Source organism: Myodes glareolus, chromosome 8 (genome assembly GCF_982192425.1).
Source record: "Myodes glareolus chromosome 8, mMyoGla1.1, whole genome shotgun sequence".
Classification (NCBI taxonomy): Eukaryota; Metazoa; Chordata; class Mammalia; order Rodentia; family Cricetidae; genus Myodes; species Myodes glareolus.
Genome location: NC_142033.1, coordinates 13,997,338 through 14,017,908, shown reverse-complemented (window position 1 = coordinate 14,017,908; position 20,571 = coordinate 13,997,338). Strand labels below are relative to the sequence as shown.

Genomic DNA, 20,571 nt, shown 5'->3' with positions numbered 1-20,571 from the left:
GTTCACCTGGGCTGCCCTTTCACCAATTGCCTCTCCTAGGTTCTCTGCGGAGACTCCAGCCCTGCCCACAGTGCCCAGCCTCAGCTGCTCTCCACGACCACTTCGAGCCTTCAAAACCAGCACCACCTGTTGACTCCTGCACTACCAAGTTCAGCTGCCAGCACGAGGCACACACGACCTTGAGGAAACACTTCCCCAGAGGATTTCACCTCAGCGATGCTGGGCTTTTCTAAATCTCAGATTCTTCAGCCCCAGGTTACCAGCAGTCACATCCCAGCAAAGCAAAGGTTTCATTGGGTTGTTCTGGTCCCTTGTCAATCACAGCTGATTCATCAGCCTCAGCTAGAACCAGGACCACAGAGTCTTAACTCAAAGAGCTCAGTGGAGTCTTTGCTTCCCTCTGACACCCCACAAGCCAGACCTCCATCATTTTCACGGCTCTCAAGGCTCTTCCCTCCCAAGCTCCCACAGATCGTCTTGCCGAGCTCCCCACACTCCATGGCTCCTCTGACCCGAAGTTCCCAAGCCCTTCCACAATCCTCCCCAAACAAGGTCAGGTCTTTCAACCAATCTCTCACTATGTGCATACCAAATTCTGTCTTAGGGCTTCCATTGCTGTGATAAAACCTAGACAACATTCACAATGGGCTGGGCACTCCCCCACTAATCATTAGTTTAAAAATACCTACACGCTGGGCAGTGATGGTGAGCACATTTACTCAGCAACTGGGAGGCAGAAGCAGGCAGATCTCTTACTGTGAAGTCAGTCTGTCTACAGGTGAGGTCAAGGACAGCCAAGAGTGTTACATAGAGAAACTGTGTCTGGAAAAACCAGAAAAGAAAAAGAATACCTACAACCCAATCTTATGGAGGTGTTTTCTGAATTGAGATTCCCTCCCCCTCCCAGATGTCCTAGCCTATGTGAAGTTGACTTAATACTATTCAACAAACACAAAATTCCAATCCCACAGTACTTTCTCTCTCAATAGCAACAGGGAAAGCTTCCTCTTCAAGAAATTTTTAGGCGATTCCCTTTGAACACGTCTCACCCTCCAGATCTTCATTTTCTGTAATGAATCTATGCTCACTCAAATTAACAAAAATATAAGAAACAAAACCTAAAACAAGAAGCTGGGGATGTAGGTGACTGTCCTACCAGACATGAGGCCCTGGACCCTATCCATCACCATACTGTGTAAAGAGGCAGTGACTAAATTTTGTGTCTCATCACTTAGGAGGTAGAGGACGAAGGTCATTGCTCAGTATCTTCTAAGATGCACATATAGTTCCATGTTGGGTCCATTTGGAGTCCTGGCCTTCAGCTGCTCTTCCTGCTAGAGCCTTCTGATTGGAGTTACTAAAAGCTGTGCCTTGCCTAGAGGATCAGAGGATGGGGTTTTCACCTGTTGGCCCACTTGACTGTTGGGTATTTAAGCCTCCATGGTGCTATTGAATAAAGAGCTTCTTACCAGTGATTAGACATCCTTGAGTCTGTCTCTGTTGGTGTGTGTCATTGTGTGTTTCAACCTCCAGCCCCTTGCCCGAAGCTCACGAACTGTATTGTAGCACATAGAGCGCAGACAGGGGCGCAGTGTGCAACAAGCTTCGGGCAAGGGGATGGAGGTTGAAATACACAAACACACACAGAGACAGACAGACTCACGGACGTCTAATCACTGGTAAGAAGCCTTTTATCCAATAGCACCATGGAGGCTTATGCTTATATACCCAGCGGGCAAGTGGGCCAACAGGTGAAAACCCCATCCTCTGTTCCTCTAGGCAAGGCACAGCTTTTAGTAACTTCCATTAGAAGGCTCTAGAAGGGAAGAGCAGCTGAAGGCCAGGTCTCCAAATGGTCCCAACACTTCCAGACTGGTGTAATGGTATACTGTTTGCGCTTTAATAAATAAAGTTTGCCGGAAGAATAAAGAACACAGCTAGTCACACTAGTCAGCCACTAAAGGCCAGAGAGTTGTGACACACACCTTTAATTCCAGGACAAGGCCACCTGCATTACGTGAGATTGAACCTGTCTAAAGAGAGAAGCAGAACTCACCCAAAGGTGCTCCCAGCACTCCGGAGTCACAGCACTGAGTAGGTAGAGACAAGTGATACGGCGGGTGGAGAGAGGAAGACAAGGCCGTAGGGGACAAGAGCTCAGCAGTCTCACACTGAGGATTTCTGGAGGCAGGATCACCCATTTTGGTCTGAGATAGAACTAAGATTTAGTGGCTGATCACTTTGCTATTCTGATCTTCAGGTTGAACCCCAATATCTGTCTTGGGTTTTTATTAATCATGCTACAGACTAGACTGGGCTCCTGGACTCCATGTTTCAGAGAAGCAAAACCAATCCTACAAACAACATAGCCAGAAATGCTAAATAAAATAAGATGAATTTAAAAAGAAAAACCTCTAGAAGATACTTGAGTAACAGCCTGAAATGCCAGCCACTAGGAGCTGAGGCTGGCTTCTTTGGTGACACATGTTAATGACTCCAGCATTCAGGAGACAGAATCAGGAGAACTGCAGGTCCCAACCAGCCTGAGCTACTCAGGGCAGTTCTAGGACAATCTGGGCAACATAGCAAAACACTGGCTCAAAATTAAAAGATCACAAATTAACAAAAGAGAACACAGTATTTGAGTTAAAGACAAAACCACATTTGGATTTAAAACCAATCTCAAATCTGCAGATATGGAGACAGAAATTCTAGTGTCCTGAGCCATCTTGGGTCCATTGTCCTCAGCAGGGAGTGGCTGAGCTGGGTGAAGAAGCTGTGTAACTTACCAGAGGTGACAGTGTTCTTACTCCAAGAGGGCCAGCAGTTGGCCCTAGGCTCTGGAACTCTGGGTATCTTCTCTGGCTCCTCTGAAGCTTTTATCCACCTTCTTCCTCACTCCTCCCCTCTGCTGCCCCAGCTCCACCCATGAGCTACAGTTTGATTCGCTGATTAAGGCTCCATCCTCTTCATCTGTCCTTTTGGGGAGCTCGGGTGTGTCAGGTCAGATCATGTACTAGCAGGAAAGGGAATGAGCTGAGACTATGGAGTACTAATAGTCTACTAGTACTAATAGACATAGTACTAATGAGTACATACAAGGACTCATTCATACATTCACAGCCTATACAATCATATTTGTCTTCCTTTTTATCAAATTTTTATTTCTAGACAGGGCTTTTAGGTACCCCAACTGACAATGAACTATGTAGCAGAAGTTAGTGCCCCTTTTTCTCTGCCTCAAGCTCCCATGTGATTGGAAAATAGGAGTGAACCTCAACGCCCAGTTTATTTACAGCTATTCTTAAATCCAGGATCACACGATGTAACTCAGGACCCAAACCAGAACATATTTTTGGCATCCGCACCAGTGGAATGGGTGTTTCAAGGCTGGAAACCGCAAAGAGGGAAGCAGTGGCACTCCAGCCTGATGACCGGAAACAACCTGGTCAGGGCTGCTGTCCTGACACCACAGTTTGACCACCTACAGCCTTTGCCTCTATGAGAAGGGTTCCTCCCATAGTGTTCTGTTCCTTTGGAGACCCAGAGCCCCAAGAAACGCCCTCAGCCTTTTGAACAGTATCAGGATCACCTGAGAATCAAGGCGATGTTAAAGCCAGTTAGGCAGCCACACCTGTTGTACAGGACCGTGATCCCAGCTGCTTTGGAGACAGACGCAGGAGGATCACAATTTGAAGCACAGATTGAGCTTTAAATCAGCTTGGGCACCTAGGCAAACCCTACCTCAACATGAGTAAATCTATTGCTGACCAATGTGGTGCACACCTTAAATCCAAGTCCTCAGGAGAAAAGTGGATCTAGTGTGTTGATTTTCATACTCTTCTATATAGCAAGTCTGAGGCTAGTCAGGGTTACATGGTGAGTCCTTTTCTTAAAAGATAAAGGGCCAGAGACCCAAATCAGTCATAGAGTGCACACGTGGTGTGCAGGAGGTCAAAGGTTAAATAGCAGAGGATTCAAATGGAAAATAAAAACAAAGACAACAATCACAACAGCCTGTGATTTATTATTATTGTTGTTGTTCTTGTTCCTTTGATTGGCTCTGTAGGTGGAATGCACAGCCACATATGTGCACAGCTAGAAAATACCAAGGAACACAATCCTGCCAACCTTTTTCCTTCAAATGATGCCTCTTTTGTCCTGACACTGGGGGCAGATCAGGACAGCAGACCACGCACAGTATGGTTGTGTTCCACATTAACGGTGTCTGCAGCTTTCTGTTTTCATTTCTGAGTTTATAACATAACCATCCCACTGCTCTATTCCGCTCCCTCCTCCAGCCCTTCCACATACTCCTTGCTCTGTTCCAAATTCATATCTTTGCTTGGGTTTGTTTCTTCCTTTTCTTTTCAAAGCCTGGTGCTTGGAATAGAACACAGGACCCTCACGTGCTAAAAGGGTCTCTCTCCCTGAACTTAGTTCGTGTGTATTTTCATTTGAATTATAGTCTCTCCAAGGTCCCCTAGAACCTGAGATTCTCGCCCCGCATCCTCCAGTAGATGGGGATATATTCTTGTTCTACACCTGTGTGTAGGATATACAGGGATATTCAAAGGGAGAGAGGTTAAAAAGGAAATTTACAAACATGTGTTAGAACTCAGGCCTCTGAGAAGATGGGGTTGTAGTCTTGTGCTAATGCTGGGTTACATATCAGATACAAAACAACCTGAGTATCCAGTTCACATCTGTCACTCCAACACCCAGAAGGCTGAGGCAGAAGTGCTGGGAGTTTGGTGTTAGCCTGTTCTACAAAGAGAGTTTCAAACCATTAGAGAGTTGCACCCCCTTGATCAGTAGAAAAACACAGGTTGAGGTTGGGAGGTGGTGGAGCACGCCTTTAATTGCAGCACTCCAGAGACAGATGGACTCTGTGAGTTTGAGGCCAGCCTGGTCTATAAGAGCTACTTCCAGAACAGGCTCCAAAGCTACAGAGAAACCCTGTCTCAAAAAACAAAAAACAAAATACAAAAAAAAAGAAAGAAAAGAAAAAACACAGGTGGATCACTTAGCATTTGTCCCAAGCCTGATGGGCTGCATTCCATCCCTGGGAGCCGTGTTGAGGACGGAGAGATCAGAATCTTTCTGACCTCCACTCCTGTGCCATAGCATTTCCCTCTCCCCGACACTAAATAAGTCGAACGGAAACACAAAATTTAAACATAAAGGATCACATAGAAGCAGAGGATCAGAACAGCTGGCTCCCAGATCAAGAATTCCTTTTCGCACCAGATAGAGTCTTATGCAACTGGACAAAATGAAAGGAACCACTGATTGTGGGTTGTCCAGACTCAGGGGGTAAATCTATAACATATTTCATGTACCCCACATCCAGCAAACACAGCAGAGAGGGGGTTGGGAATATTTCAAAAGCCAGAGGACCAGCAAGTGGACTGAGAGGTCAGACTCCTGTAACAGACTGGGAACCTACAGCCAGGACACCTCAACAAGATTGGTGTCTGAATACATTCTGAACAGGGACAATCACAATACAGGCACCATCCTGGAAGGGACAAATCTCCTAAAACCCCTCCCCTAGCTAAAACCTGCGGTTCAGTAAGGACAGCTGAGAGAGGGGTAATTAGTCATACAAAAGCCAGAGCCTCCTAGGTGGTTAAAGAATTCCAGGTGGTCAGACCTGAAATCATACACAGGCAAGTAATACTGGATTGACTCTACAGGTTGTGTTCATCAATTAGGAATCTACACACACACACACACACACACACACACACACACACACACACACACACACTTATGTGTGTGTTTATACCTATATGTATATATATGAAACATTTTTTAAGAAAAAAAGCAATGAATTTGAGACTGAGCTGCGGTGCATACATGGAAAGAGTGGAGTGAGGAAAGCAAAACTGTGTAATTCTATTATAATTTTAAAATATGAAAACATAACAAAATACAGGGGTTAAGACTTGCCTCAGCAACTAGACACCTGCTGCTATTTAAGAGTACCATACTTGTGTGCCCAGGACCCATTTCACAACTCATAAACCCCCATAGCTCCAGCTCAGGGGAATGCATCACCCTCTTCTGGCCTCCCCTGGCATTATGTCTTACTTACCTACAGATACAAATACATAATTAAACATTTTTGACATAAAATATTACAAAGATTAAAAAGCAAACTTAAACACAATCCAACTCAACAGTAGAACATTTGTCTTCTACCTAACATGGTTCTTTTATTTTTTTTTTTCAGTTGTCTGAGTTTGCAGTTTTTTGAGATAGATCCCAGAGAAGGGCTGTCTGTGAGCAAGATGGAGTTTCCTTGTGGGTCACGGGATTATTAGTGGAGGTGGTCTCATGATGTCCCATGATGCGATTTCTAGGTGTTTTGTGTCATGAACAAAGTGTCAAGAAAGACACATACTAGTGAGGAAGTCGAATTTCTTTTTGTTGATACAGAAACACAAAAATTTAAAAACTAAGGAATTTTATAGAGGATCCCTGTCTGGAAAAGCAAAAACAACAACAACAAAAGTTAGAAATTAGAACAGCTGGGAAACGTGCATAGGACTGAAATCAGCCCTCTGAATGTGGGTGACAGTTTTGTGTGGCTTGGGCAGTTTGTGGGGCCACTGGTAGCAGGATGAACATTTATCCCTGGTGCATGAACTGCCTCTTTGGAGCTGATTCCCTATGGAGGGATATCTTGCTCAACCTAGAGAGTGGGAGAGGGTCTTGTTCCTGCCTTAATGTTATATGAGATTTGTTGTATCCCAATGGGCAGCCTTACCCTACCTGAGGAGCAGATAGGTACCGCGCCAGCATCGGCGGAGGGTGTCCAGGCTGAATGAAACCCACCACAGAGCACGAGGTTAAGGTGAAACAGCAGCTTGTTTATTGTTCAGCTGGGGCTAGCTTTTATACCATGGCACCAAATGGGGAGGGGGCTGCGAAGGGATTGTCACATGACCCAAGGAGGGACTCTCACCTGACCCCAGTAGGGGTCAAGGACTGATCACGTGCATTCAACCTTCACCTGTCTTCAGTAGGGACTGTCACCTGACCCCAGCAGGGATCAAGGAATAATCACGTGCACTCAAACTTCCTCATCCAACTCCAGGAGCAGAGGGAAGTTCTGATTCTTTGCAGATAAGCACCTCAAATGTGGGCAGGGAAATATAACTCGGGGTAGCAATTCCCACAGATAGGGGATGTGATGTGGGGGATTTGAAAGGATTGAGGGGAGGGAGTGTGGGGAAACTGGCATTGGGATGTAAGATAATAAAAAAAGATTCTTTTAAAAAAAGAAAATAAAAAAATCACATAAAAATAAAAAATGTAGAGAAAAAAAATCTTATCATGGACATTGCTGTGCAACTATGAAAGTCACACTGTAACGAGATTTTTCCACACCTCTCTACTTGCAAGTATTCATTGCAGTGTGTCCTTTGTCTGGTTTGAGGTCCTGGTCTTCACTACACGTTTGATTCTGGGCTCCCACTAGGACTCTTCCTGGACATCCTGCTGACATCCTTTGTTGTGGAGATCCTGCAGCTTTGGATACTGCTATCCCAGAGGACCTAGGCTCAATTCCCAGAACTCATATGGTAGCTCACAACTGCATGTAACTCCAGTGTCAGGGGATCTGACATCTTCACACGGCTGAACATAAAGTAAGAAAGAGAAAACTATGTGCTGTTAAACTACGAGCCGTCTCTCTCCATCTATTGGTAGTTGGTTTTTTGTTTTTGTTTTTTCTGAAACTGTGTTTCTCTGTAGCTTTGGAGCCTGTCCTGGAACTTTTTTTTTTTTTTTTTAGACCAGTTTTTGTAGACCAGGCTGGCCTCGAACTCAGAGATCCACCTGCCTCTGCCTTCCAATTGCTGGGATTAAAGGCATGCGCCACCACTGTCTGGCTATGGGTTGCTATTTAAAGGAAATATCTTACACTGTACTCTAGGCTGGCCTACATGTCCATAAGAGGCCTACACTGGCTGATAACTTGATCCACCTATGCCAGACTCTGAAATGCTGACACTACTGCTCTTAATCTGTAGATCTTCACGTCTGCCCAGAACATTGTTAGTTGAGGAGTCCTTACATTTAGATATTTTATGGAATTTGGAGAACAGGGACAACATTTAAGCAAAGTACATTTGTTCTATGTATTCAATAATTATTCCAATGAAGAATTTAACAGAGCAATAATAAATTATTTCATTGATTTCTTACTGTATAGGAAAGCTAATGTCTAGGCCTAGGGAGATTTTTTTTTTACAAGTATATCAGGAAGAGACCACAAGTGAAGACACAAAATACAATAAAATACAATTCCTTTTTAAAATAAATGTTTTAGACCAGTAGAGACATATTTATTGAACACCTTTATACACACTATGGCTACTTCAGAGTTTGAGAGTCCATAGGATCACATCCCTCCAGACACGGGGCGAGCAAGCTGGACATGGCGGCTCACTGTGGTACTATCAGGGAGGCAAGAAAACAATCAAGAACTCAAGCCAGCCTAGAGTACATGAGGCTATCAAACAAAAAGAAAATTTCATATGTGGAAGAAAAATAAAGATTACAAACCCTATTCCCTTTGCCCCATGTTGCCTTCTTTCCTTCAGCCATGTCTGATAGAGCCACTGTGCCCCGTGGCCTGAGTACACAGGATGTTGATCCTCTGTGGTCCCTACACAACCTTCACAGGAAGTATCTGCACTGCTCCCTTAAGTTGGAATTTTGATGCACATAACTGAAGAACCACACAAAAGGCAAGTGACTAACTCACAAGCCAAGGACAAGACAAGAGAAGTGTCACCAAAGCTTTCTCTTTATTGTTGCCAATGTGACCTGGATCCCTGCTTCACTCACCAAATACTGGAGATTTTCCATTCCTGAGTCACTGCACCCTCCTGAACCTGAACCTGAACCTGACAGTGAGGTTAATAACTGAAAAAGACCCCAGAGCGAGAGCATCCAGGATTGCAGGTGCAGGACTTCAAAGAACCCTTAAATCCAGCAGAAGTGATGCACTTAGGAACTCAAAGAGACTGTGGCGGGCATGAACAGGAACTGCAATGGTCACCACCTGGGGGCTGGTATTAAGAGAAGTAGACGGAAAGTCGCATTGTCCCTAACCCAAAAGCTATCTCTACTTGATAAGGATCATAAATGAAAAATTAGTTCAATCGAATGGAGTCTCCCTAGGGATGCAAACGACTCTTAAGGACAGGTTCGTGACCTGCGGTAGAAGGTGGGACAAAAGAAACCATGGCAACTTTGGAGATTCTTATTCTCATAAGGTTTAGTTAGGCCATGTGTATACACACACACACACACACACACACACACACACACACACACACACACAAACACAGACACCACTGGTCCTTTGCTTATGTGTTATGGCTACCAAATTTGTTTTTTTTTTGGGATTCCTATGTGTGTGAACATGTCTTGCATCTCTATGTGTTCCTTGTGTGTTTTTTGTTTGGCTCTTTTCCTCTGTTTGTTATTTATGTTGTCCTATTCCAATTTGGGATTTTTGCTTTGTTTGTTTTTTTGGGGGCGGGTTCTCCATCTAATAACCTTGACCTCCCCAGAACTCACTTTGTAAACCAAGCTGACCTTGAAGTCACAGAGATCTGCAAACCCCTGCCTCCAGGGTTCTGGGATTAAAGGCGGGCACCCCCCCCCCCCCCACACACACACACAAGCTCAGCTGCTTCTTATCATTCTTTAGGTGTGGTTTGTTTTGTTAGTAAAGACAGAGAATGGGTTTGGATGGGAAGGAAGGTGGGGAGGATCTTACAGGAGTTTGGGGAGGGTAAGCCATAACAGAACATATTGTCTGAAAGAAAATATTTCCTCAGAGACACACGGGACTATCAAAGAAAAGCTCTAGGAAAAGCTGGCAGGAAAAGCACAGGTCCAGAGATTTCTGTCTTCTGGCATTGGCTCCTAGTACTGCTCCATGGAGAAGTGGAGTTTCCTTACGCAGTTAGTCTAGGCTAGCCTCGGGATTTTGACAGTCCTTCTTCAGTCTCTTAAAACTTGCACCATAGCCCTGGATCGACACTCAGCATTTTCATTTGCAAGAGGAATGCATTTGCTCATCGTTGCATTGGTGCTCAGGGAGTGCATGCTGAGACAGGATTACAAACTGCAGCAGTTTCTCTCAGCAAACCTTGTATGTCCTAGTCTTGAAGTCAGGCTTCCTACTCAGCCATCTTTTCCTTTAAATTTGTTTTTTTTTTTTTTAATTTTGTTTGGTTTTTAGTTTTCAAAAGAAGACCTCTCTGTAGCCCCTGCTTTCCTTGAATTTACTCTGTAGACCAGGCTGGCCTCCAACCAAGATCCACCTAACTCTGCCTCCTGGGAACTGTATTCAGCCACTACCCTGCTTAAAATAATTTTTAAGACAGGTCCTTAGATTGTATGCCTGGCTGGTTTGGAATTGACTACATCAGGCTAGTATTGAAGTCACTGAGACTCAACTCCCTCTGCCTCCCAACTGTGGGGTTTAAAGGCATGTGACATTTTCCCAGGGTACTGATCTTGTTATGCCCAGATTGTGGAGTTTCCCCAAAAACCAACAAGGAGGCTGAGTCCTGTGTCTAAAAGCAAAAAGCCTTTATTCTTATTCAAGTTCTGAAAGACCTGGATAAATTCAGATCCCTCTAGTTGGAAGAGAAGAGCCAAAAATCTAGGATTAGCCGGTTCAGTGACTCTGTTTCAGGAACAGTTAGTGATGGGAAGAGGACTCAGTGTATGCTGGGCAGCTCTCTATGAACTGAGTGCATCCCCAATACCCTGAGCACCTTATTAATGTATGCATTCTCCTGCCTCACCCTTTTGAGTAGCTGCTATTTCAGTTTATTGACAGAGCATCCAGTTCAGGCCTTGAGCTCCTGAACATATGCCTGACTGACTAGGTCTTTTCCAAGGTCCATTGTGAAGACATTTTTGAATTATTTTTATGACTGCTATCAACAATATATTAAATCCCAAATTAACTCAAACCCAGATTGACTTTGGTCACATGAATCAAATTGAGCAAGGTTTGGTGATTAACAAGTGGAATATTTGTGTTTATCTAAGACTTTTGAGGGGCAGTGGTGGGGGGGTGTTTTCTCAAGGAGTTCTGATTCAAATCAATAATATGATTGGATGTTTTCTGGAGAATTAAAATGACAGAGATTGAACCATCCAATCAAGCTGCAGTGTTGTGTTGGAAGGTGGAATTGAAATAGGGAAGTTGGGCAGAAAGGTGTATAAAGGCTTCTAGAGGAGCTGGTGGTGTTGACTCACACCTGTAATCCCAGCACTTGTGAGACGTGGGCAGGCAGTTCTCTTTGAGTTCAAGGATAGCCTCATCTATGGAGAGTTCCTAAAACCAAAATTAAAAAACCAACCAACCAACCAAACAAAAGGCTTCAGGAGATCCACCGGACATACTCAGAGACCTGAGCCTGGAGAAACTGCCTGGCTCATCTCGGATAAAGAGACCGACCTGTCGTCAGTGCTCAGAACTGGTGAGTAGATGTCTGTCCTCTGTTGACTCCTGTAGTTTGATATCAGGACCTTCAGACCGAAAAAGGACTGGAAACTTTTATTTCTGTTCCATCGTCAGATGAACACATTGGTTCTGGATGAAGTTTTACCTTCATCTCAGATGTCGATCTACGATAGCTTCCGGATTTCACTATGGTTGATTGTTTTGAGCCAAGGGCTTCCTATGTTGTTCAATCAAGTTGCCCTAGAACTGTCTCTGTAGTTCTGGCTAGGCTGGAAATGAAGATCCTTCTCTCTCCGGGCACTGAGGTTACCAGCACATTCCCTCATACTGTGGCGCATTCAAATGATTGCTTTTTTTTTTTATTTGTTTCCTTCCTTCCTTCCTTCCTTCCTTCCTTCCTTCCTTCCTTCCTTCCTTCCTTCCTTCCTTTCTTTCTTGTTTTTTTGGTTTTTCGAGACAAGGTTTTTCTGTAGCTTTGGAGCCTGTCCTGGAACTAGCTCTTGTAGACCAGGCTGACCTTGAGCTCACAGAGACCCTCCTGCCTCTGACTCCTGAATGCTGGGATTAAAGGCGTGTGCCACCACTGCACACAGCTCAAATGATTGCTTTTACTTTTGTGGAATAAGAGCACTTGTAGACCTGTGGATCACACATATCTTTGATTCCTGGGAAATTCTTCTGCTTGAGACTCACAGCAGCAGGAACTGCAATTGCACCTTCAGTCTTGACTCGGGCTTTAGTTTGCATCCTTATCAAAGAGCTATGCTGTTTTGGATGTGGTCTGGCTCTGACACAGGGTGGCCAGAAAACTGGAGGAACCCACGGCCATCCTCCTCCTTGGTAGGAATTAAAGTAAACGTTGAACACAATACAAGGGTCTTTGTTGTTGTTGTTGTAACAAGGGTCACACAAGGTATTTTGAGGTTTTGCACATTCAGGGGCTAGCGAGGCTCCCGTGTTGCTAGAGAGGAAGTCTGGCTTTACACCACCCGAGAGGACAATGGGTGAAGTTGATGTTTCTGCCATTGCTGGGGAAATAAGTTCTAACCTTGAGTGGTTACTGTGTTGCGTGAGGGAGGTTTCTCAACTTTATCCTGAAAGTATGTTTTTCCCTCAGTGGTTGCTCAGGAGCCTTCTGCCTGAAGACCCTTCATGATGAGTGTTCAGACCCCACCCACACTCATGCAGCTGGCAAGGCAGGCTCTGCTGAGGAGTGAGGCCTTGGCCATCTCTGCTCTGGAGAAACTGCCCATGGAGCTCTTCCCAGGTCTCTTCAAGGATGCCGTCCATGCCAGACACACTAGGGTTGTGACGGCAATGGTGGAAGCCTGGCCTTTCCCCTGCCTTCCTGTGGGGACTTTGATGAAGACTCCCAACATGGAAATCTTCGTGGCTGTGCTCCATGGCATAGACATGCATCTGGACACAAGGTTTCGTAAGCAATAACCCAGTGTGGGAGCCTGAAGCACATGGGGCACACTGAAGAGTCTGTGGGATTGGAATAAGGGCCCATACCTGGGTCAGAGGCTTCTGCTGGGATCATCATGCTGGGGTGCAGGGGTCATGAAAGCTGTTGTTTGCTTGTAGTAAGGACAGTTGAGTATGGATTAGAGCTTAGAGTAGGTTTAGCCAGTGTGGAATGCATCTCTCCCTGGCATCCCACAAACACTAACAATGGGACTCAGTAGATATTAGTGGATGAAAAGTAGCCAGGTCTGCATATGCAGTTCAGGGAAAATGTCCATAGCACACGTGAGTTCCTATGCTGGACACGCGGTGCTGAAGAGGCACACACCTTTCCAGGAGGGAAGAGCTGCCATTAGGGATGTGTAGTGAAAGCTGGCTGAGTGTTGGACTGTCATGTCTGCTGACACTTTACACGTTTTACCCGCAGGAGGGAGAATCTTCAGGTGCTCGACCTGAGGCAAGTGCCCTATGACTTCTGGAGAATACAGACCGGAGCAGAGGAAGGGGACGGCCCTGCAGAGACTGTGGGAGAGAAGCAAGTTGTCAAGGTCCTTTCCAGATTTGCACTGAGCGGGCATCTGACAATCATGGCTGACCTCGGCCTTTGGCCCAGCGTTAGGGAAGAAGAAGCATACCTCTTGTATTGGGTCATGCAGAGAAAAGGCTCCGTACAGCTCTGCTGTACGAATCTGAAGATCTGGCCTCTGCCTGTATGGACTCTAAAAAAGTTCTTTAATTTCCAGCCACAGCACATTGAGGAGCTGGAACTGAGCGTGGGGTGGGATTTATCCACACTGGCCCATTTTGCTCCCTGCCTTGGGCAGATGAGAAATCTTCACAAACTCTCCCTGACTCACGTCTTCAAGACCACTTGGGAAATTTGCAACAGGCTAGCAGACAGAGACGAGAAATGTGTCAGCCAGTTCACTTCCCAGTTCTCCAACCTCAACTGTCTGCAGCATCTATCCATAAATTGGATCTACTTTCTGAGAGACCGCATGGAACAGTTACTCAGGTAAACAAGGTGGAGAGCTGGGTCAGCTACCAGAGCAAATCTTTCTCTTTCACTTGAAGGGGTAGTGGGTGCATGGTGCCTGCCAGTCACTGGGAACAATTATGGAGAGAGTTGTGGGTGTGACTTGATTCAGTAGACTCCTGTGTAGCACCCGGGCACACTCATTGTTCATATAGTCCCTTTGTCTGTTCCTAGGTGCCTGACAGCCCCCTTGGAGACTCTCACCATCACTGGCTTCCATCTGTCACAGCGCGACTTGAATTACTTCCCCTTGTGTCACAACCTCTGTCAGCTAAAACAGCTGGACATGAGTGGTGTGGTATTATTGCCCTTAGATCCCATGCCTCTCCAAGTCCTGTTACAGAATGTGGCAGACACTCTGCAGTCCCTGGACTTGCAGGGCTGTAGGATGAAGGACTCTCACCTCACTCACCTCATCCCTGCCCTCAGCCAGTGCTCACAGCTCACTAAGTTAAACTTGTATGACAATGACTTCTCCATGCCCATCCTGAAGGACCTTTTGTACCACACGGTCAACTTGAGGAAGTTGAGTGTGGAACAGTACCCTGCCCCTCTGCAGTGCTATGATGAGTCAGGTTGCATCTCTGTAGAGAGATTTTCCCATCTTTGCCATGAACTCATGGATATACTCAGAGCCAGAAGGCAGCCTGAGGGTATCTCCTTTGCTACCCGTACCTGCCATAAATGTGCTGCACGCTCTGTGTATGACCTGGTACCCAGACTTTGTTTTTGCTTGCCATAAGTAGAGAACATGACTTATGATTTGAACACATGGAAGGCTTGGGGCACATCTCTCACCTGGGGTCTCAGGGCTCATGGCATCAGACACTGCAAACATGACTTGGATCAGAATGATGTGCAGTGAGGTGGACCCTGCAGGGAGAACAATGGGACAGTGGGGACAGCTAGAGTCCTGTGGCGTCAGAAGACAAATTTGTGTTTCTATGTGGCTTCTGTTGGTGAAACAGTGGCTTTTTCTTTCACCTGCAATCCTGGATGCTCTCCCTCTGGGGTCTTATTCAGTTATTAACCTCATTGCCAAGTTCAGGGTCAGTGACTCAGGAATGGAAAATCTCTAGGATCTGGTGAGTGAAATTTTCTTTTTATTTGATAGCCTCATGTACTCTAGGCTGGCTTGAATTGTTGAGTTTTATTTCTTGCCTCACTGATAGTACCACAGTGAGCCGCCATGTCCAGCTTGCTTGCCCTGTGTCTGGAGGGCTGTGTTCCTATGGACTCTCAAACTCTGAAGTAGCCATAGTGTGTATAAAGGTGTTCAATAAATATGTCTCTACTGGCCTAAAACATTCACTTTAAAAAAGAATTGTATTTTATGTTGTCACTTGTCTCTGTGCTGATTCATTTTTTAAGGTACTCTCCTTAGGTCTAGATTTTAGCTTTTCTCTATAGTAAGATATCAATGAAATAACTTAATATTGCTCTGTTCTATACCTCATTGAAATAATTATTGAATACATAGAACAAGGGTTCTTTGTTTGAATGTTATTCCTGTTCTCTAAATTGCATAAAATATCCAAATGTAAGGATTCCTTACCGCGTCTGCAAGGTCTGGAACCACGAGTCTCGGCGGAGGGTGTCCAGGTTGAATGAAATCCACAGAGCAGGAGGTTGAGGTGAAACAGCAGCTCGTTTATTGGTCTGCTGGGGCTAGCTTTTATACCATGGCACCAAATGGGGAGGGGGCTGCAAAGAGACTGTCACCTGACCCAAGGAGGAACTCTCACCTGACCCCAGTAGGGGCCAAGGACTGATCACCTTCACCTGTCCCCAGTAGGGACTGTCACCTGACCCCAGCAGGGATCAAGGAATAATCATGTGCACTCAAACTTCCTCATCCAACTCCAGGAGCAGAGGGAAGTTCTGATTCTTTGCAGATAAGCACCTCAAATGTGGGCAGGGAAATATAACTCAGGGTAGCAATTCCCACAATTCCTCAGCTAATAATGTCTGGGCAGACGTAAAGATCTACAGATTGAGAGCAGTAGTGTCAGCATTTCAGAGCCTGGCATAGGTGAATCAAGTTATCAGCCAGTGTGGGCCTCTTATGGACGTGTAGGCCAGCCTAGCATACAGCGTAAGATATTTCCTTTAAATAGCAGCCCATGGCCAGACAGTGGTGGTGCATGCCTTTAATCCCAGCAGTTGGAAGGCAGAGGCAAGTAGATCTCTGAGTTTGAGGTCAGTCTGGTCTATAAAAGCTAGTTCCAGGACAGTCTCCAAAGCTATAGAAAAACCCTGTTTGAAAAAAAGGCACAAGCAAAAAACAAACAAAAAAACCAAAAAGGAGAAACTACCAATAGATGGAGATAGCTCATAGTTTAATAGCACATAGTAGATTTTTTTTTTAAAAAACAAAAACAAATATTCTGCAGGATTCTCTTCATTATTTTATGTGCAGCGGTGTGACGATGTCAGATCCCCTGAAACTGGAGTTTCATGCAGTTGTGAGCTACCACAACTGGGAACTGAACCCAGGTCCTCTGGAATAGCAGCTACTTCTCTTAACCAATGGGCCATTTCTCCAGCTCCTAGCACATGCAGAGTCTTTAGGAGGACCCAAGTTTGGAGTCTGTGGTTTTCAAATGGCTCTGAAAAGGAGGCTTCAGGTGATAGGACTGTTGACACATATGGGGTCCTACTTTCATATCCACAAATCCACACAATCAGCACACACATATACAGCTAATCTTAAAAATTAGTCTTCAAATCGAAAACCCGGTTTCACAAAGAAATAAGAAAATTGAACTGGCCAATTAAAATGGAGATGCTGTTTGTAGCTCTCACATTCACCCCCAGCACCACACAGTGAAGAGGAGGCAGTTGTCAGGTGTGTGAGTTGAGCTGAATCGTTGAACAATAGTTTGTCCTGGGGTCCAGGGTTTGAGCTCCTGCAGTGTGGATGAGTGAGGAGATATCAGGAGTTGTCAGTGTAAAAGGCACTTGTGGAAGGGAGCTGAACCTGTTAGCGGAGTTTGGGTGAGCCAGACTTGAAACCGAGCATTGAAGAGCTGTCCCTGTCACCCATCGGCTAGTGGTGGCTCGGGTAGAGGAGAATTTCCCCCTCTGCCCAACAATGCCTGAGGCATGTGGGAGACCTGGTGCTGTGGTCATCAGTATGGAGAGCCATCCACACCAGGTGTAACACCCAGAACAGTAGGCCCTGTACCAGACCAGGGCTGTATAACAGCCAACCTAGTGAGTGTAGATGTTAGATAGCAAGCCCCAAAACTGACCACAGGAGAGCTGTCCCTATTTTCCATCTTTTTTCTGGTGACATGCGCAAGGGAGAAATGCCCTCTTTCTAATCCAAGCCCCAACCCATCAATGCCGAGGTAGGTGGGAGAGCTGACCTTGTGGTCATAAGAGTGGGAGAGCTATCCCTGATCCCCACCAGGGGCAACACTTGAAATCAGCCCCTCACCTCGCCAGGGCAGCACGACAGAGCCAACCCTGTTAGCGGAGGTGTGAGTGAGCCAGACTTGAAATTGTGAGCATGGGAGAGCTGTCCCCATCTTCTATCTGATGAACCAACCCTACAGTTGCACATACCCAAACCCAGGGTTGAGTACAACTTGGCCTGCTCCAACATCTACTCTGTCTATGATCTGTTGGAGCACATGAAGGGACCTGACCATTAGAACGGAAGCTGCAGGATCTCCCCAAGAAAGGATGTCAGCAGGGTGTCCAGTATGAGTCCTAGTGGGAGCCCAGAACCAAAGGCATAGTGATGGCCAGAAACCTCAAACCAGACAAATGACTCTTTGCAATGAATACTTGTAAGAAGTGATGTGTGGAGAAATCGGGTTACAGTGTGGCTTTCATAGTTGCACTACAATGTGCATGATGAGATTTTTCCTCTTCATCTTTTATTTTTAAGAGATTTTTAAATTTCATTTTTTAAAACATTCTTTTTTTTAAATCTTAAATATCAATGCCATTTCCCCTATCTTCCCTCCCCCCGATCCTCCCACATCCCCCACATCACGCCCCCATTTGCTCCTTAGATAGGGTAAGGCTTCCCATGAGAGTCAACAAGTCTCCTAAAACATTGAGGCAGGAACGAGACCTTTTTTGTTTTTTTTCTACACAGGGCTCCTCTATAAAATTCCTTAGTTTTTAATTTTTCCCGTTTCATTTTCTTCCTTTTTACTCTAGAATTTCATTTTATTTGGGGTGCATGTAGGATCTGTGGGCAGATGTGAAGGGCCGCATTAGGATGAACAAATAGGATCAAGATACAAGATGTGAAAAACACAGAATAATAAGTAAATAAAAAATGATGGATATGTAGTCACAAGGAATCAAGCGTCTATTTTGCATAAAAACCCATTCTCTATCATCTTTAAAGCTTATGTTGCAGATATATTGTTTTGTGTGTATGTGTGTTTGTTAAGACCAATAAGAACTCATGCAACAATACGATGCCAAGTGAATTCTGCCAAAACTTTTTTTCCAGCAAGGGTGATTTTAAGAATACTTCTCAAATGGTACTATCATGGCAACCACTTCTTTTCATGTTTTATTTCTTCCCTGAGTATACTTGTCACAAAATCTTACAATTAATTGTTTTAAGGAAGTCAACAATGACCAATACTGAAGCCATGGACATATATTTTAATAATCATACAGATTGGATGAAAGCGTGATACAAACTTATTTTGTGGCTGTTACCATTTCCATCACAAGCGTTTGGCAAAGTGTCTACCCACCCCAAGCATTGGCACATCCGGGATCCAAGGCCACACATGTGACATCAAGCATTCAGGCAACTTACATAGCCACCCAGGGCCTCAAGCCCTACCTGATCTACATACAGCATGGTAATGAGATCTACGCATGCCAAGGCTACTAATGGTACATTCTGCAGGGTCTTAAAAAGCTGTCACTGTCACTGAAACACGTTGGGAAAAATAAAGAGACCAGACTCTGTTTGAATGTCTGAAGACATGGCTATCAACCCCTCAGCATCTTAGCTGTAGTGAGAGTCAGGAGAAGATACAGTTCAGGGTTCATGGGCAGGAAAATTGCTGATTGGTAGCTCTGCTAGCAACACTAGAACCAAAGAACACATATTCCCAGCCTAGGCCACTTATTAGTCCCCCTGGCCCTGGCTGTGGCCAGCAGCCTGCCCTCCACTCAGTGGTCCAGATGATGCAGGTACTGAGTAAAAACCCTGAAGTACAGGTACCAGCCATGGCTGTAATGTTTGTGTTGTGAATAAATGGTCTTTTCATGACTTTCTAGGAAACTCAAAGTGGAAATTTTCCCTTAAGACTAGCCAGAAATCATCAGTTTTGAGCCTTTTTCAAATGTCTTGAGACAATGAGAACTGCATCTCCATGTAGAAGCCTTTTCTGAGAGATGTGAACAATATTACTTTCCCTGTACACACCTCTTTCTCCCTGGAGGAAAGGAGACAACCGTCCAACAAGGCTGCCCCTCCAGACAACAAAGGATGCAGAGTTCCAAGCTAAGTGGGGCTGCCTCACCTACTAGGGTCACAGAGAGAAGCACTGAATGGAAGGACAAATGGACAGCCGAACACGGCAACCAAAATTTGTGATCCCAGGAAAACTAGGCCCGGATTTTCTGAGGGAAAGACTCCATTGTGAAGCTGTGTAGTGAGCCAATGTGGTTACTACTTACTGTCTTCACTAAAAAGAGTAACCCAGTGCAGGACACAGAGGCAACCGACTGGACGTTGTCACACCACAACAGGCACTACCCAGGGTACACTGCTCTCACCCCAGCCCGACCCTCTTACCCTGAAACTGTCTGACATATACAAGGCACCCTGCTGCTACTACCCACTCAATGGACTCGTCAAGTCCATTGGAAAACTAAGATTTTTTATTTTGCGTTTTTGTTCATACAGACACCACTACTTAGCATATAAGAGACTTTATTTTCATAGTATTTACAAACGCGTTATTGTCAATCTCTATTTTTACACTGAGGTGACACCTTTTCCCTCTCACCCCACCACACCACCCCTGAAAAAGAGAACCCCTGTTGCAAATGGCAGGTGCAGTGAGGTGAGAGCAAAAGGCAGCTGCGTGCACAGGAGAGGATGCTGAGCCTCCTGCTCATGTTTCCAGTACTCTCCATCTTCTGACAGCCTTCTCAGGGTCAGGAACTCAGTGAGACTTCCAAGTCCAGTCCTTTACATCCCATTGTTGATGAGTCTGTCATAATGGTATATCGGGGTTAAAATGAATAAACAAAAAAGGAAAGGGACTTCCTGTTATCTCATGCAGTTGCCCATCATAGCCTCCTGATAGACAGTATGCCAGGTGAGGAGACAGGTGGTAACAGCGCGCTGCCCCTCAGTGGAATAGCTGCAGGTAGGTAGCTGGCTGGTGGCAAAACCAAACCTCGAAGACGGCGAGGAAGGGCTACATGAATGGGTGGCCGGCACAGAGGTGGTGGTGGTAAATTGGGGATGTTGGGAGGGAGAAGGCGAGGGTAGCCAGTGATAAGGGGAGGAATGGTGGGTGTCAGGAAGGAAGCTGGGGGTGGAAAAACAGGAGGTGGAGGT

At 45.4% G+C, this 20,571-nt stretch overlaps 1 protein-coding gene across 1 annotated transcript; it reads left to right on the top strand.

Moving 5' to 3' along the window:
• The first annotated feature begins 12,632 nt into the window (after positions 1-12,632).
• Positions 12,633-15,172, top strand: LOC125396216 (PRAME family member 12-like). The gene is made up of 3 exons (XM_087909476.1): positions 12,633-12,939; positions 13,404-13,991; positions 14,187-15,172. The coding sequence occupies exons 1-3, from the start codon at positions 12,662-12,664 to the stop codon at positions 14,752-14,754; spliced, it is 1,434 nt and encodes a 477-aa protein (XP_087765602.1). The 5' UTR covers positions 12,633-12,661; the 3' UTR covers positions 14,755-15,172.
• Positions 15,173-20,571: the final 5,399 nt, after the last annotated feature.